The 19,226-nt window shown below is 38.2% G+C and overlaps 1 protein-coding gene across 3 annotated transcripts in view; it reads right to left on the reverse strand.

Moving 5' to 3' along the window:
- Positions 1-3,893: 3,893 nt before the first annotated feature.
- The window catches only part of LOC121862376 (kelch-like ECH-associated protein 1), a 141,526-nt gene continuing 126,193 nt past the window's right edge, over positions 3,894-19,226 (reverse strand). For all 3 annotated transcript variants that reach the window (XM_042360635.1, XM_042360633.1, XM_042360634.1), the window contains 2 exons: positions 13,708-14,333; positions 3,894-6,556 (listed from right to left, as the gene is read on the reverse strand). In XM_042360635.1, the coding sequence (XP_042216569.1) occupies positions 6,402-6,556; positions 13,708-14,333 (781 nt within the window). In that variant the 3' untranslated portion in view covers positions 3,894-6,401. The remainder of the gene's footprint in view (positions 6,557-13,707; positions 14,334-19,226) is intronic.

Here is a 19,226-nt window from a genome sequence, read left to right on the forward strand (position 1 = left end):
ATTTTAAAAGTTTAATATTCAATTTTTTAGTCATTTTAACAATTATTGAACATAATTGAAGGTAAAGTGACTAGTTTAATGCGCGGCATCCAGCCTCTTAACACAGCAAACAGGCGTTAGTCTCTCTCTGTTTTCACTGGAGGTAACATCTTGCTTGAGACTCTCTTCAACTAAACACTTTTTTTCTGTGTTTCCAAGCAAATTATTGGTCATTTTGAAATATATTTTACATATTGACAATATATAATGCAGTGCAGTGTTGATTTAAAGAAAATAATCTTGAATTACACCAAGAGGGCTAAAATTTTATGGGTGAAATGGCGCCATGGGGTGACTTCTCTTCCACCCCAATGCCTTCCCTTCTTCCTTCTCCTCCACCCCCCATTCTAAATCCCATCATCATCATCATCCAGGAGCCTTCTACATACACACCTCAAAGTAAGTGAACTTTTCTACCATTTTTGTTGAATTTAGGAAATTTTTGGTGAGCTGGAACCAATTACCCAAAAACCCATTGAAATAATGGTTTCGGTTAACGAACTTTTCGGTTAACGAACGACCTTCTGGAACGGATTGAGTTCGTTAACCGAGGGGTCACTGTATTTGTTTAAATAAATACCTTTAAAAAATAAAAATCTTTTTTATATGGGCATGTGAGGCGCCTCATGAATGAAGCTGTGTCTCAGTGGAATTCTCCACTGTTTTCCCCGAGTCTAAGCAACGTATCTCACGCGGACTGACAAAAGAGCTGTATTTATTTACACAAACACCATTGTACACGTATAATATATTATACGTAAACAAAATAATGTACTGTCGTCCTGAGCCTACAGTAACAGTATACTATCCAATCGCCTGATTGTAATACATATATGCAACTGTAATCACTTCTTATGTCTTTAAACACTTACAGGTATGATGGAGGTGTGGTAGGTGATTAGAGGGTCTCATGTTACTGACCTGACCTGACGCAATGTCAGGTCCACCCATTGTATATAAACTCTTCTCTGATTTGAGGCAGGGGTAGGGTGGGGGATTAGTGGTCTCATATTACTGACCTTCTGATGCACTTCATAGTCAAAGCAAAAGTACTTCAGTCACTGAAACAGGGAAAGCACTTCATATTCACTAAAACAGAGTACAATGTCAACTTTAGTGATGTCCTCTCATTATATGGTGTAAAAAAACAACAACAACAACGATGACTGATAAACATTCAGCTCTATTTTTTACACACACATGTAAGCAAGAAGAAACAATGCCTGGACTGCCGTTCACTAGATGGCCAAAAGGTAGCGTTCAGTGCCTCAGCTGACAAATGAAGTGAGTGATGAGTTCCATATGGCAAGTTGGCGGGATGACAAATATCGTTAATGCGAGTTTGTTAACACTGCAAATAGGGGAGTGGTCTTAATATACCAGCATCGTTAATGCGAATTATCATTAGTTGGGATATCATAAATAGAGGTTTACCTGTATTCACATTTACCATTATAAAAGAAAACATCAATGATTCATACCTGGGTGCAAAGTTGAGAGCACCTGTACAGTACCCTTAAACAACTATACTATACTGTAGTCTTCATATTGTAATACGTGGTAAATTACCGACATCATAAATATGTTTTCATGTTCCCCCTTCTATTTAAACATTCCAAGGGCTGACATCACATCCACAATACACTGAGTTCAACAGACACGCCTATGAGACGCTGCTGACTGAGGCAGCTACCTCACCAATCGATACAGTGCATTACATTTTTTTATATGGAATGCACTGATAAACAAGAATCCTTATAGTACATGTACCAGTACATGGTAATTAGCAGTAATATTCAAACTTACCAATATAAAACAAAACATATCAGGGTGCTAAATAAATTGCCAGGTGCATAGCAGAGTGGGTGACTGACTTTGTTGACACTGGTTAACGCTTACAGGATGATTGTAATTATGGCACTAGGTAAATTTTTAGGGAAATACTATAACTTAATTTAAGTTCTATTAAATACAGTACCTATAGTCTACATATTACAGTACTGTAGGTGAAACCTTAGCAAGATCAAAGTTTTGTTAGGCAGTTCATAAGCTAACCCCCAATAATTACATTGTTCCTATGGGGAATTAGCTTTCGGGTTTCCAACCGCCACCTCACAAACTGATCCTTCAGTCCCTATCTTGTTCATTAACCTGATGTTCCTGCACATCTCAAATAGATGGTAGAATTAACAAAATGTAATTTTCCACTGTACAGGTACTGTATTCTTTATTATCAACAAAACTATGACAAGACATTAATGTTGCTTTCAGTTTCTATAAATCAAAATCAGTAATACAGTACTGTACAGTATATCTCATCAAACCCACAGACTTTCATTTCATGATTTGACAATCTGTGGCCCACTGAATTATTATAAAATATGTACTTCATGCATGCAATACCTGCACTTCTACAGTACAAAATACACTGGGAAAATTATCCCAAAATACTTAATGAATACACGAGTCTTTTTTTTACCAGAAAATTTTAACATTTTTAGATAAAGAGGTACCTGACATTAAAGGTTTAGGTACGGGTATACCCCGTAAACCAACGTCCCATTAACCACTGATTCACATAATCGACGATTACGTATAGGGGAAATACTCCACAAGTTTCACTGACTACTCCATTGATCTAATGATGAGGGAGGAGCAACAGCAGAGCTGTTTTGAATGTGGCGGGTTGTGGCAAGGTGCAAATTTTTGCCACGAGAAAGCTCTGCGTGCTTCCTCTGCCTCTCTGCACGTGTTTACACTTACCCTGTACCCCTTTGTCTCCGACTTCGTGTTTTTTTTCATTGTTTCCGACTTCGTGTGTTATGCAATCATGCCTGAACGCCTCAGTGATAGTGCCTCTAGTGCTGCCCCTAGGAGGACACATAAGTCTGAGTCTTACTGTGAAGCTTGATGTGATAAGAGTGATGATGGACCAGCAAAGAATGGTAGAGACTTGAACTTGTCACCCTCAACCATCTCTACTATCCTTAAAAATAAGGAAAAGTATGAGGCAGCTGCTGATGAGAATGTCTCCCCTTCCTCAAGGACTGTTCCCAGGCTGGAGAAGAAGGAGCAGCGTTGATGGTCTCAATCGACAACAACCAGCAGAGGAACTATCCCTTAAGCCAGGCCCTGACCAAGGAGAAGACCAGGTCTCTGACTTTCTTTGAAGGAGGAAGCCACTTCCTTCTTCAATACTCCTGATTTCACTGCCGGCCATGGATGGGTTTGACAGGTTAAGGTACTGTGCTAACCTGCATAACATCCAGTTAGCTGGGGAAGCTGCACGTGCCAACCAGGTGGATTGTCTGTTCGAGAGCTCTGGAAGGCTTACAACATCAAGAGAGGCCCAGACAACATTACATAGTCCTGGGAGGAAATGTCACCTTCTACAATAAACAGTGTGTGATGACAGCTTTGGCTTGAGGCTGTCCATAGCTTCAGGGCTTCACCCGTGCACCAGATGTCACCTGCTGGAGCTGAAGGAGCCAGAAGCAGAGGAGTCACCACACACTTTCCCTACCTTAACTTTGGCCAACCTTGAAAAAATTTTGGGTAACGTGGACCCGCAGCCGGAGTATTTTCGACATGGACCTTGATGGTAAAAGCAGCTTTAAAGTAAGGAATGGCCTGTAGGAATTATTCTGCTGCTACATGGGGATAGTAGGCAGCTATCAAAAAGAGAGGTACTACCTCCAGGGAAGATATTGGAAGCATAATGTGCTGCCATATGGCATCACAAAAATTGTGACGAAGTCCCTGGTTGCTGATCTGACTTTCTGCCTCATTTACACACAATTGCAGGGTCTCAATTGTTACGCTTTCTTTGACAACACAACATATAAATCATTTCTCACTCTTGATTTGTTTAATTTTCTCCATTTATGTTTGGTTAATTTTTTTTTCAGTCCCCAGGGCCTGATGTGGGTCAGTGACCTGTGCCTGGGTGGGCTAAGCCCCATACGAAAAAAAAAGAGCAGGCAAAGCAGGCCAAGGTCACCGATTTCTTCAAGCCTCTTCCTAAGTCTCAGCCACCAACTTCCTCGGTCGTCTGTACCCTTTTACGCAAGCAAAAGCATCAGCCTGCCCCTCAGCAAGAGTCTCCACCTGCATTCACTGGGTTTGGGGACCCTGATGACCCTGCACCCTTCACCCAATAAGTTTACCCCAACCAACATGTTTCTCCAACCTTGAGGAGGAATGTCGACTCAACGGTCAACACAGGTAATATACCTGTAACAGTCTCAATTTAGGCTTATTATTCTTGCTTCCTTTGTCTGCTTTATTTTCTTGCTCGACTGTGCACGACACAGATATATGAAGGGTAGACGGGAGGGTGACCGGTCCCTAACCCCCCGTAGGTGTTATGTTCTAATGGGATTAATTGCTTCAATAACCATCGATTCATTAACCAACAACTTTTCACAGTCCCTATATGCGTTGGTTATCGGGGTATACCTGTATATGTTGTAAATTGTTAAACATACAATTTATGATGATGTTTTTCACTGAATCAACTGTAAAAGCACTGCTTACAGCCATTAAAAGTTAACACTTCTGACTCTTGAATGCATCATATAGGCTACTCTTTCTAAAATACTATTACAGTATGTCTAAAAAACAAATTGAATACAGGATCTGTATCCTCGTTTAATGGCGGAGATGAGTTCCAGAAAAACCTAACGTTAATTGAAATTATCGCTAAACAAGGGGTAACAAGAAATAATATCCATAGAGATAGCATGTTGCCATTGTTACATGTAATGAAACTATAGAAGTTGTGGAATAATCATTATAATACCCTAATGTGGCCTAGAAATAAAGAAAATATAAGATAAAACTTTAATATAAGAAAAATTAAGATCATTAGTGTGTGTGTGTGTGGAAAGTGCTCATATGCATGGGCTTGAGGAGGCAGTGGACTAAAAACTATCATAAAGATTCTGATTTGCCACTCAATAGCACTCAGAGCAGGTGAGGCTAAGCTGTCAACTATGTTATGGTTATTTTTTAACTAGTAATTTTAGGTAGATACTGTATAGGTTTTTCTCTTTTTTACTCTGTTGTATGCACACACAATCATTCGTATGGAATGTGCAACAAAAATAAAATTACCATAAGGTAAAAAACATTTCTTATGTCTGCGGGAGTTAGCACACAGATCTGGGGAGAGGGGGTGAGGCACGGGGGATCTCGGCTGTTCTCTGTCTCTTACGCCCAGTGTGTAGTGAAACCAAATGTCAAAGCATTATTTTTTCCTTTTATTTTTGTATTATTATTATTTCATTTATCCCTCACATTTACTGGTACAGTATACACGCGACACATTTCAGCCGGGCAGTCATCCAGCTGATTCAAGAGATGTATATGACTGCTGGGTGTATGCTATACCGTCACTTGGGGGGAGGGAGTGTGCGGCTAGCTGCAGTTACAGCTCACTGCCTCAATACATATGTTCACTTCCCAAACATACACTTATGCTCTTCATTTTTCTTATTTTATAGTTTTATATTATATTTTCTTTACTTCTGAGCCACATTAGAGTATTGTAATGATGCACACTTGGAGCACAGAATCCCCAGTTTTTCCGACTTCCCTCCCGAGTTTTCCCCAGTTAGTTGAACGCTGCTAAACTGAATATTAACTAATTGTCAAACAAGAAAGGGTGTTCAGATCTTTATAAAAACACATCCCGTAGACTGAGCAGGATCAACTGTACAGGGTAGTTAACCTTTTGGGCTGGATACAATTATGTGTACACATACAAAAACTTTAATGTTCAAATACTGTACTGTATACCCAAACATTATTTAAGTACCTGTATTAGAAAAAATTTAATACAATACATATTTAATGATGTCCTGTAAAATAAAGAGCAAACTGAAAACTACATTAATTAGCCAACTGAAACCCAAATATTGTATAAATGAGAATGCCATATGCTTTGCAAATACTGTAGTAAAATATATTAACATGGCTAACTTCAACACAATACGTACTGATTGTTAAAAGAGGCTAAGAAATGATGATATTCTTTGAAAACTGTAAAATAAAAGCAAACATTTCAAAGGATCCATTGAGGAATAATTAGTGATAGTGTATACAGAATTCCTGTATGAAAACATGAAGGTACAAAAATTTATGTATACAGTAAGTATAAACTTATTCAAAATCTACAATCTGTGCAGAATTATCAAATCTTAATGAAATAAGAATCAAATTGTTGTGGCAAGACCTTTTTTTTCCAAATCTATTATTAAAAAACAGGAAATAATTATAATACAAAATCAGGAACCAACATCCTGTCTAAGAACAGAATCATGGACACTCATAAATATTTCTCTAAAACTATAGAGCCTGTGTTATCTTGCTTCTGAGTGCAGAAGACAAGGATGAAAGGACGAAGCAGAGGCATGGCCCGATCTACCCCAAGGCAGTGGCTTGCAGTCTGACCATTCATTTCGACAGAAATCGTAGATCTCTACCGAAGACAGGAACTGACTGCCATCATAACCCCCTGTAGGTTATAAACATATCATTATAGCAAGTTTCCTCACTGAAGCAACTATTAAAAGATGGCTGGTATAGTAGTAAGACAGAAATAAAAAATAAAAATTAAGTAAATACCTACAAACCAAAAGAAATTTTCTTTCACTATACACTGACCTAACCTAGGTATTTCTATACATTAATGATATATTATTTTGTCAATACTGTACTGTACTGTATTAATCCTAACAATCCCTAATAATCAAAGAATTAATGCATTAAATTTAACTTTAACTTTATGACCAATGTAGATAGAAGTGACTGGTGAGATCTCTCCACTAGAACACTAGAGAGAGCCTTGTTCATGATGCATCCTGCAAACTTAAAGATGGGGCAATGTCTTGTTATATCGATGTAAAGGTTGAATACATAGAACCTCATCCACACAAATGGGAGTTAATGAAGCAAGCTTCAAGCTTGATCTGATCAGAATTTAAAAAGCTGGCAAGTCAACATGTAAACTAAAGATTTCTAAATAAGCAAGGGAAGTGATGGAAGAGGGTCCACTAAACTGATCCTGAATACTGCCATCAAAAAGATTATTGCTAATCCCCACCCTACCTCAACTCAGGTGACAGGTCATGAAACCTGATTTCCTTGTTTTGTTGCTTTGTTCTGTTAGTTGGCTAAAGAAGGTCCTAGTACTGTACCAGCTCCAAGATTTTGTCTTTAATTTCTTCACTGTGGGTTTTTACTTCATTTATCAGTGTGACCATTACACTTTCAGAATACATGTATCATCTACATACCAGCTCAGCTCACCTCACAAAGTAAGAGTTACATTTATTTATTACTGTTCATACATTTTACAAAAATATTTGTTTGCCTAGTACCGTATATACTCGTCTATAATTCTACTTCGTTTATAGGTCGACCCTGATTTTTTACCAAGAAATCATTAATTTATGATATGCCTCGTTTATAGGTAGACGCAAGTTTTTGAGAGTAATGGAACAACAAATTAGGGTAATAAAGCACCATATTTTATGGCATATAAAACTCATTTCAGAAAACCTTCACTAAAAACGCTCTACGTCCTATAAACTGAGTGTCGCTGTGCCTGAAACACCGAGGGCCGAAGGCAAATTGTTTACCATTTATTATTACGACACTTTACACTGAACGCAGGTAGTTTCAGCAAAAAATATTGTATATTTCCATTCAAGTATTTATTCAAGTCAATTAGGAGGGAATATTATTGTAATACAGGCTGTAATTTCCTAGTCCGGCAACCTGGACCTGACCGTGCCGACTATGGAATTCACCCTTTCCTGGATAGATAGTGACTTGTGCTTATGCCTGGAAACACTAGCACCACTTTCTCTGCGCCATGGTCCTTTGAAGACATATTGAAGGGTTAAATGTCTATAGTAGTTTCTCAAATTTGAAAGTTTTTAATTCTCAACTATTTTATTGGAACACACAAAAAATAAATAAATAAAATTTGACGGGCGAAACTTGAATTTTACGGTTTGAAAGCCGCCAACGCAGCAGATGTCGCGTATAATCGTGTAAACAGCGCTATTTTATACAAAAGATTTATTATTGTTTATTACTGAATGTCTTTTTATTGAATTAATGTTTATGTGTGCAAATGAGCAATAAAATTCATTAATACGAATATTAAACACACGAAATGACACAGCATTGTTGATTACAAAACCAGTGACTGACTGGTTCTACATATAAAACTGAAGAAAATAAGACCTTTGCAGCTGTAGTAAAATTAATATGGTTGTTTAAGTAATGTTATTTAATGTTAATAAATGGAACAATAGAAGTAGCTAACAATAATGGTAAAGAAAAAGAGATCGTGATATGGGTGTGCATACATAACGTGAAAACATATCATTACTTTACAAGAAATGAAAGCAACTAATTTATTTACTGTTCATATATATTTAATTAATGTTTTGAATTTGTTTTTATTGAATTAATGTAATGTGGTAAAATTAACAATACAATTTATTATTAATACGGGAATATTAGAGGAGACGAGACGGCTAATGTGTCATTGTTAAAGCTTATTTAAACCAGTGACTGATTGGTTCTACATATAAATAGAAAAATAAGACCCTGAGTTTAGCTGTAGTAAAATTAATGTAAAAATGAATATGTGCTTGAAGTACCTGTTGTATTTAATGTTAATAAATGGAACAATATAAGTAGCTAACCATTAATGGTAAAAAAAAAAGTGAGACTAATCGGTATGTGTAAGACATGTGATAATATATCATTTACTCTACATAAGAATATGAAAGCAACACTTATTTACTGCTCATATATATTGAAGGGTTAAATGTTGTACTTGTATAGACAACCAGAGAGAGAGAGAGAGAGAGAGAGGCATTTACCTGTCAGAGTGTAAACAAACCTTAATTTTCCATGCTTTTTTTTTTAAGGAGTAGCCCACCGCATAGGTCACTGACCCACTTTGGGGCCTGAGGGGCAAAAATTTAATACTCCTGTAATAATAATAATATTCAGAGGAGAAAAAAAAAAAACCTGCCTATCTACCTATTGAAAAATCCAAAATCGTTCCGACCACGGAGTTTCCGGACCACAGAATGCCGGACTAGAGAGGTAATCCTGTTAAACGGTTTTAAATGAAACCATTCAAAAGGTTTTACAGTTAGTTACATCTTTTGAATAATCTAAAGAATGCGAAAATCGATTGTTTTCGCTATATCCTATTTTGATTGAAATACATCACGTTTCAGCAAAACTACTATTTATTTCTGAGAATATATCCAGGCACAGCTTAGGTAAAATATACATGTGATGTAACAGTTTTTAACTGAAAACGATTTAGAAAACACGCACTGGCCTAGCTGATACTCAACAGCTGGTGGTGCTGTCATACTAAATAATATGAGGTTGAGGTATTACTGGTATTATATTATGAAATATCGAAAAGGTTTTATTACCGGTATTTTTTGTAGATCAATGGGACTGTGATCGTGATATGATATAAGTTAGCCTGTGCTAAGAACTTCAACATAGACTACTGAAAGCAGCGCTGGTAAGGTAAAGTTAGCCTATTGTAAGTTGGTGTGAGCTTCATCTGCTGAAGGAACTGCACAGCTTTTCATTACTAATTGGTACATATTTTACATTCATTGTTTACTGGCAGTAACTGGTAAATATTTTTCATGTCTAAAGCTAAAGTTGCTCCTCGCCTCTTCCCATCATGTGTACGGATTCAACCTAACAAAACTATTACGATGTAGAGGTCGACTCCCCTTTTGCCTAAAAACTTGGTCTCAAAACCCGAACTACACGAGTATATACGGTAATTACAAATATAATAAATATAATATTTACGTAGCAGCCAAGGCATGGTGATACCTGTAGTATGTTTGTTGGTTAATAATGAGGAACAATCTTCAGAACGATCCGAATAAGGCACAAAACTGGGCAATTTATGTTAATAGAATGTCAAGGACTACCTATATAGTACAGTACTGATATTTTAAGCAAAACAAATTTTGAGCTTAAAGTATATGTATAATAACACATTTTCTCTAAATTAATGTTACCAGTAATTACTGTACATTAATACATCCAGAATAAAAGATAAACAACAAAAATCACTTTTAAAAATAACAGGTGCTGAGTAATTAGCATTGCAGAACTAATTTATTTTCCCAAATCATTAGGAAAGGCAATTATCAAAATTTTTACTTTTGACCACAGACCCTTAACCTGATGTCAGCGTCCATTAATGTTGACATTAGCGATTGCAGTCAAAATCAATAGACATGTTCATTTCTGTGTGCCTGTCTATACAGATAATTTAAGAAGAAATTTACTTTCTTTTTAAGAATTGATTTTTTTTTTTTTTGCACATATATCCCTTAATTTTTCCTTGGCCACAGTTTAAGGGTTATGAGAATATTATGTATTCACACAAATGGTAACTGTACTGACCCCCCCACACAGACACACACACTACCTCCACTGAACTGAATACAGATTATCGAATTCCTCGTTAAAACGGACTATTAGGGGGAAGGGTGTCCGTTTTAGCTGATTGTCCAATTAACCGATTTAGGGTTAATATTGCATTACAGCTATGTATGTTTATTTGAGTGCCCCATAGGAGTCCGTTTTCTCACTTCAGCACTCCTGACTCGCCTGCTTTTTAATCATGAGTGCACCAGAGACTGTTATATCTTGGTAGTGACACAGAATTGATATTGCAACTGGGGTTGCAATTGTTGAGGCAACTTAGGTATGTCTGATTACAGTTGGAATATTCAAGATCCATTGTGAGTGGTGTTTAAAGCTTCAACTGTCTTGGTTGGTAAAACTTGTCAAGTCTGTCAGTCTGAATGGCATGTGTGAGGCCTTGTGTTTGTACAACCGCTAAATATATACAGTAAATATATAAGTTATGATAATTATCAGAAACACATAGGCATAACGAGGTTTATTACAAAGTGATGAAAAGGATACTGTACAGTGGTTAGTCCACAAAACATGTAGCCATGTCTCTTTATTTGAGTGCCCCGGCCATAGGAGTCCGTTTTCACTTCAGGACGCCTGAGTCGTCCGTTTTCTCTTAATCTTAGAGTGCACCAGGGACTGTTATTTTTAGTAGTGACACAGAATTTGAAATTGCAACCCCAATTGCAACTGGGACAATCCCAGAACCAGAAATTTGATATGGACAGTTCAGATTTCGTCGGTTTATCGAAATCCGGATTAAGGGTCGAATTAGCAGTCGACTGTACTGTATACTCATATTTACATCCACTAAGTAGCTGGGGGGGGGGGGCCAGTCCTTGTCTCCCGGGCGGCACTTTTGGGTCTGCTCATCACCCATATCTGCAGCTACTGGAGACGTTAATCCATCCCTTTGTATCGGCGGCAAGTTAATCCTTGTCGTGTCTGACCTAACACCTGACCCACATCATCACGGCCACGTCATGAGCTACACCCTTGCTATGAGGCCCCCCGCCACACACACAACCTGTAACCTGTTGAGGATTAAGGAAACAACTTCAAACAAGTACGCCAGTGAGCTCATGTGGTGTGGGTCAGGTGTTAGGTCAGATACGACGAGGATTAACTTGCCGCCGATACAAAGGGAAGGATTAACGTCTCCAGTAGCTGCAAAACCATGCAGTCTCGGGTCATATCAGTTCATGTACAGCCGACCAATCCACCAGTTACAAGCAATTCACTTCAGTTCTGCACAAGTCTCCATCGTGACAAGACGAGGGGAGGCTAGACGACTTTTAAGTTCTCTTGTGTTTTCGATCCAGTTATTTACTTCGTTGGAAGACATAATACTATAAGGTAAGAAATATTAAAGTATTGGTTAAAAAATATTGATGTGACTTTTGCTGCGGTACTGTGATTAAATATTAAGATTTTGTTTCACAGCATTGCGATTTTATACTAAGACACTATCCTCACTGGGGTACAGACAAAAGCCCCCCCGACAAAAGCCACCCAGACAAAAGCCCCCCAGACGAAAGCCACCCAGACAAACGCCCCCCCCTACTTTGATCGGGGTGGCTTTTGTCTGACAACAGTAAGGGCTTTCAAAAGTTACGGACATAATTAAATAGTTGAGGGTAAAATATACTGTTCTAACTTCAGTCACTGGTCAAAGTGTCAAGCGCATAATAGAAACTCGGTGGAGTGCGAGGGGAGAAGCTGTAAGTGTTGTAAAGAAACATTTCTCAAAAATCTTAAGTGCCCTAGAAAAGTTAACTGGTGAAGAAGAAAATACAGCTACCAGGGCAGATGCTGGTGTTCTACTTGGTGCGTTGCAATCATTTTCCTTTTTTTGCTTTCTTGGCCTGTGGGGACCCGTCCTTCTAGAAATTAACGACACACAGACTTACCTCCAAACCAAGGGCTTGAACATACAACAATGTGATATAAAACTCAGGGCATTAGAAACATTTCTAGTTGAAAACAGGGACAAGCTAGTGAGTAATGGAGTTAACTATGCCAAAGAAATTTGCAATGATCTGGGGATAGTCATGGAGCGTCAGCGTCGACCCAAAAAGAAGAAACAAATGTTTGGTGAAGGATCACGAGATGCTGAATTGCCATACGACATTGAATTGAGGAGAGAAATGTTTTCTTCGCTGGACAGAGTGATCCAAGAAATAACTTTGAGATTTCAACAGCTTCATGAACTTGCTGAGAAATATGCCTTCCTTACCCCATTGAATCTTTTGGATGATAAATATGAGTGTCAAATAGATCACGATCACGACGACATTGACAAAGAGGAGTTCCTCGTTGAGAGAAAAAGACTTCAGCATTTTGTTGCTGTTGCTGCTATAACTATTAAAGACAGAATACAGACGTGGAAAGAAGGCCCCCTTGAACTTTTGCAGTTTATTCAAAAGTATAACCTTGGGAACTCGGTTCCAAATATAGTAATAATGCTGAGGATTTTCCTCACAATTGCTGTTAGTGTTGCTACCTGTGAGAGGAGTTTTTCGAAACTAAAACTGATCAAGAATTACTTAAGATCTACTATGAGCACCTTGCAGTTGAGAAATCTTGCCATACTGTCTATAGAGCGACAATTGACAGATGAAATAGTTTTTGACAATGTCATTGAAGAATTTGCCAACAAAAAAACAAGAAAAGTTACTTTGTAGAAAGTTGTAGTTTTCATTTCAGAAATAAAGATGGTCCTAATTTTTTACACTTTTTTACTTTTTTCCCTATCCTATATGTCGTTTTTGCTTTTTGTTTAACTGTTACTTATAAAGTTTAAGTATGTTTGGTGTGTATTTAAAGCATACTATATTTGAGTATGTGAAAGTACAGTAATATTATAATGGTACACAAACTATTTAATATATATATATATATATATATATATATATATATATATATATATATATATATATATATATATATATATATATATATATATATATATATATATATATATATATATATATATATATATATATATAAAAGAGTGAGTCAATGTGCAATATGTATTTTTTGTGGGGGAAGGGGCGGCAGGCGGCAAACTCAAGGGCGCCCAGGCGGCACACTCTGCTCACGCACTGTTTACATCTATTGATCACAGGAATACTTAAGTATAATAATAAGAAAAATCACAATGTGACTTACCCATTACAAAGATTTTTCCATCCCACACAGAGACAGTCATGGCCGAGCGAGGAGTTTTAATTGGAGCCACTGATGACCAACTGTCAGTTTCAGTATCATATTTCTCAACTGAGCACAGCTGATGCTGTCCATCAAAACCCCCAATCACATATATATTATTACCAAGTGCACACACCCCAGCACCACTTCTTGGAATTTTTATCGGCGACACAAACGTCCATTGGTTATTTTCAGGATGGTAACACTCAACAGAGTTTAACCGATGTTCACCATTATAACCACCGACAGCATACATTAGTCTGTTTACCACTGCAACACCAACGCCCATTCTGGCCTTGGCCATAGAGTGCACTAAAGTCCACTGATCATCGTCTGGTTCATATTTTTCAACAGTGTCTTGGCAGTCAGCACCATTTGAGCCTCCAACAGCATACAATTGACCATCAAGCACTGCCACTCCTAGTCTATTGCGTGCATAATTCATTCTGGCTCTCTGTTTCCATGTATTTGATACTGGGTTAAATGAGTCTACCCAATTGCTGTCATGGTAGTTACCATTAGGCAGAATGTTTCGACCACCTACAGCATAAAATATTCCACGAAGATAAGCTGCTCCTAAGCCTGATCTGTAAAATAAACATATTTTGTAAATCAACAAACTTATGAGCTATTCACTATCTCAGTTTCTCACCATTTACATAAGGGGTACTGAGACAAATTAAAAAAATAAAAAATAAATAAATTACAGTGAAATAATACAATACGTACTGTATAATATTATCACTATCAAGACTAATAATAACCTGTACCAAATGCCAATATAAATACAAAGCAGACACAGAAGAACAAGGCAAGCAATGAAGAGCTCCTGCAGAAACTATAATGTTTCATGGTCTGTATCCTTTGCACAGCATCGACTAAAACTTGTGCCTCGGTTGTCGTTACAGATTAAGGTAATTCAAATTCCAGGATCACGGAAGACTGAACACAAATCTTATATTATAAACAACATTTGATCATTTAAACTCAAGATACCTCAAAGCCATGCCATTCTTACACCCCTGGTGCCATACACATTAGATATATCCCCAAAACCATCCCTGAGCAACACAACTGTTCATTCAGGCAACTTTCCTATTATTTTCCCACCTCAAACATCTTAATTACCATATTTTCTAAACTGTCTATAATATTGTCAGTCCTCAATTTACATATTTTTATGCATGGTTTCACAAGTTATTGTGACTTTATTTGTATTTTTTTTTTGCAAGTCAAATGAAAACCCTCCAAATGGAGCTAACAAAATACATTCTAAAGATAAGAAAAAATATTTCTGTGTATACCAGTACAGTACTGTACTGTATATGGTAATTACCAGAATATATTCACATTTGTTTTTATTATTAAACAATTCATCAACATTCCACATTTGGGTGCTTAAAACACATCTTACACACACACACACACACAAATTTTCCCTCCTGGAGATAAATTACATATAAGCTCCTTTACTTAATATACTGATTAATCACTCAAATCAGTTTCTTAAATATGTTAACTCAGAACCTTCCTACACACTTATATTATTCAGTGATTGTGCAGTACAGTAGGGTCTCAAAGTACATGAGGGCCATGTTCCAGTAGCCTTGTATAGGTGTGAATTTCTAATATATTTGGGTCCCCCTGTACTGTATATACAGCTCCTCCCCAACTTACGACGAGGTCAGGGACTGGCATCCAGGTCGTAAGTCGAAATGGTCGTAAGTCGGAAATGCTTAAATAATACACAAAAAATCTAAAATGGGTGTCCCATTTTCTTCTCGGCACCACAAAAGGCTCACTTTTAAGCTTGCCAGCCATTTTAAAGTGAATTACAAACGAAAATTTTGTCTGTGTACTGACTTTGGGACTCTAAAATACGTAATTTGACCAAATTTTGGTACGACTGAGGCAGGTCGTAAGTGCGGGTGGTTGTAAGTGCGGGTGGTCGTAAGTGCGGGTGGTTGTAAGTCGGGGAGGAGCTGTACATATGTAAAAGCCATTTTCTTTTCTAAGCCTTAGAAGTAAGGTAACCCTACCAAAGGTAAACAACTGCATGAACTTCCACAAACCATGTACCCTGTACAGTATAGAAACAACTTAAATGATCAATAAATGTGTATAAATATTTAAAATCAAAATCATAAAAGAAAAATCAAAAGGGCTTGGTGTTTCTCACTTTCACGACATTTGATGGAGTGCATAGACGACTATTCATGGGGAACCGACGCGTAACTCTAGAGCTACAGTAGATATGTCACTCCTTAATAAGTCCAATATCTTGGCATATTCTTCAAAACTTCTCAGTACAGTATGTGTCATTTAATGTTTCTCACTCTCACCACCACGAGCACTGCCACTAAATTTCCTCTTCAGGCCCATGGGCCAGATTCACTCACGACTTATGATCACTTTTTGTGTCAGACACACGAATAAATGACTTTAGTTGCATTTAGATTGTTGTAGTAAATTAGAATTTTAACCAAAAGGGACAAAGTTGGGATACCTGGAAGATATAGCTAGTTGGAATTCAGATAAAATTAATTGCACTATAAATTAAATAAAGTCTACAACATTGGATTTACCTTAATAGTGAACACATTCTGCCTGCAGTGGCTGGCCTGACATGAATGGGGGAGGTTGTTGGGTGTTAATGGGTCAGTACGGCAGGAAATAAATTTTACCAGGGAGTGCTGAATATTAAATCTGGTGCCCTAGATACTCTGTGGTGCAATGTACAGTAAAAGTCCAAAAATCCGGATGCCAGAAATCCGGACCACCTGAGAATCCGGACTTTTCGAAAACTCAAACTTAACTTTTTTTTTTTTTTTTTTTAGCTGGCTTTTGTGTGCATGTGTGAGCGCCACAGCTACCATGCGGTCGCCACTTAAAACAAGCTATCAAACTGTGACAACGTATGTAATTTTGAATCCTACTCATTCCATTTATAGAGTACTGTACAAGCCCATAATAATGGCTCCTAAAGTAGATAAATTTCGTTGTGTGAAGAGAAAGAAGAACACTTTGAAATTGAGTGACAAACTTGAAATAATTAAGAAACTAGAACGAGGTGTGAGCAATACTGTTCTAATGGAAACATATAACATTGGAAAGTCTACAATTTATGATATAAAAAAGGCAAAGAATAAAATTTTAGAATTCACAGCTTTATCTTTAAAACTGTTCGTTTTGATAAATGAACCATGCTATATTTGCTAATGAATAAACTATCAAAATGTACCTGTTCATCTCTTCTTTATTTCTCCTGAAATTTGAATTTTAAAAGTACTGCCTGAGAATCCGGAAAATCCGAAAATCCGGACCGACCCAATCCCCAAGCAGTCCGGATTTTTGGACTTATACTGTATAGTACTTTATACCCAAAATACTGGGCTGCTGCAGCACCCTCCCTTCCCACGTCCAAGTACTGGGTGGAGTGAGCCAGCACACACCTCACCACAACAATAACAAACACAAGACTGACCAAGTGTAGAGTGCAGTGAGTGTTACCCACGTGACCAACTCTGCCAAGATCTTCCCAGATAATTTGATATAACTCGGCATTTCCCGAGTTATTTTATAATAAATTCTGAGACCATATTAGTGCTGAATTATGTGAAATTCCAAGGTATCGAATGCCAAGTTATCAAGAGTTTACTGTATACAATAACACCAACACTTAATATAACAACTTTGTGGTTGCCATGGCTACAGCTTTTATCTTCTTTCCATTCTTAATAATGGTTCTAACAATTGATGTAGCCAAGTTGAAAGCAGCACCGACATCCACCTGACGCTCACCAGCTTCCAGCCGCCTCAATACTCATAATTTTACAACCAAGGAGATACTTTTCCACAAAACTTTAAACGCACTTGAAACATTAAAACTTACAGGCCATTTTCCACACATGATGAGTAAAAAAGTCACTAATATAAAAAAAACAGCGAGTCAACATAAGTTTTAGCTGAGGCTTTCAGGTTTAGTGCATCCAAGTCCTGTTCAAGCTTTTTCTGATAAAAGTAACCGCACAATGCGGGATCCTCAGAAAATGTCACTGTTTGTCTTTCAAAAGACTCACTGAAATGCTATCACTTACCCAAATAGATTAAAGTATAGTAATTGTTACTGCAAGCGGTACTGAATTATGATGACACATAAACAAACATTATGTTAGGCTGTAAGTCATGTCATATTTATTGGGTGTGCCTGCCCGTATACAGTATGTAGAGTGTTGAGATGGTGGAGATGAGAGGCCCAGAGGAGGTTGGAGTGTGTAAGGGGAGCTTGTTTATGTCCATTGCATCATTTATCATTGTGACAGTATAGAAATATGGCAAATTAAGTATAGTAAACCCTCGCTTTACGCAGTTTCACTTTACGCGTTTCCACGTTTACGCGGTACCATGCCGAACATGGAATGCTCACTTTCCGCGGTGTGTGTACCCTTTTACGCGGAGAGCAGCTGGCGGTCCTCTCGCGCTGCGTCATTTTTGGATCCAAACCTCCCGCCCTCTCCCTTCCATCCGCCATGTTGTGTAAGCGGCGCGAGTAGGTTGCGCAGTGTATGTCTTTGTTGCGTTACCAGTGACGTCATATGACGTATCGGACTGTGATTGGGCCAAGCATCCTTACCTCCCTCCTCGCTAGCTGTGATTGGTTTAATGTACTATGACGTGCCCCGCCGCGGGAGCGTGCAAGCCCCTTGACCTACCCGCGTCAGTTACACCCCTCCCGGCTACACCGTGTATATTGGTATCCATTGTTCCATAAGAATGGCTTCCACCGGACCACCACCACAAAGAAATCTTGCATTACCTGGACCCAGCCGCCCTAAGCCATATTAGACACACATTCCTTAAGCTACGAAATTAAATATAAGATCATACAAGAGTTGGAGAAAGGAACAAGACAGGTTGATCTCGCGTGCCAGCATGGTGTTAACGAGTCTACGATCAGGACAATTAAGAAGGATGCAGCCAAGATAAAGGAGCACATGAACATCACAAAGTCTACAGGTGCTTCTATGATCAAGTATTGCCACAACCAGGTGCTTCTCAAGACAGAAAAATTACTTGTGAGCTACTGGGTTCGTCAGGCGCGACGGAACATGGCGGTGGACACGCGCTCAGTTAAGGAGTATGCACGTGAACTGTATGCTGCAGTGTCACGAAAGATGGGAATTGCAGAGCCCAAACCCTTTCATGCTTCCTCTGGGTGGTTACAGAGGTTTAAGAAGAGGAACAAGATCAGCAATATCAACATTGGTGGCGAAGAAGCTAGTGCTGACCGTGTTGCGGCTAGGGAATTTCCTCCGTTTTTACGTGAGATTATGGAGGAAGGACAGTACACCGACGACCAGGTGTTTAACATGGACGAATCTGGTCTTTTTTGGAAAAAGCTACCTTCCAAGACCTTCGTTGCGAAGACTGCCAGCAAGTGTCAGGGCCGGAAGTTGCAGAAGGAGCGCATCACGGTCCTG

Source organism: Homarus americanus, unplaced genomic scaffold (genome assembly GCF_018991925.1).
Source record: "Homarus americanus isolate GMGI-L3 unplaced genomic scaffold, GMGI_Hamer_2.0 scaffold31037, whole genome shotgun sequence".
In the NCBI taxonomy this organism is placed as follows: domain Eukaryota; kingdom Metazoa; phylum Arthropoda; class Malacostraca; order Decapoda; family Nephropidae; genus Homarus; species Homarus americanus.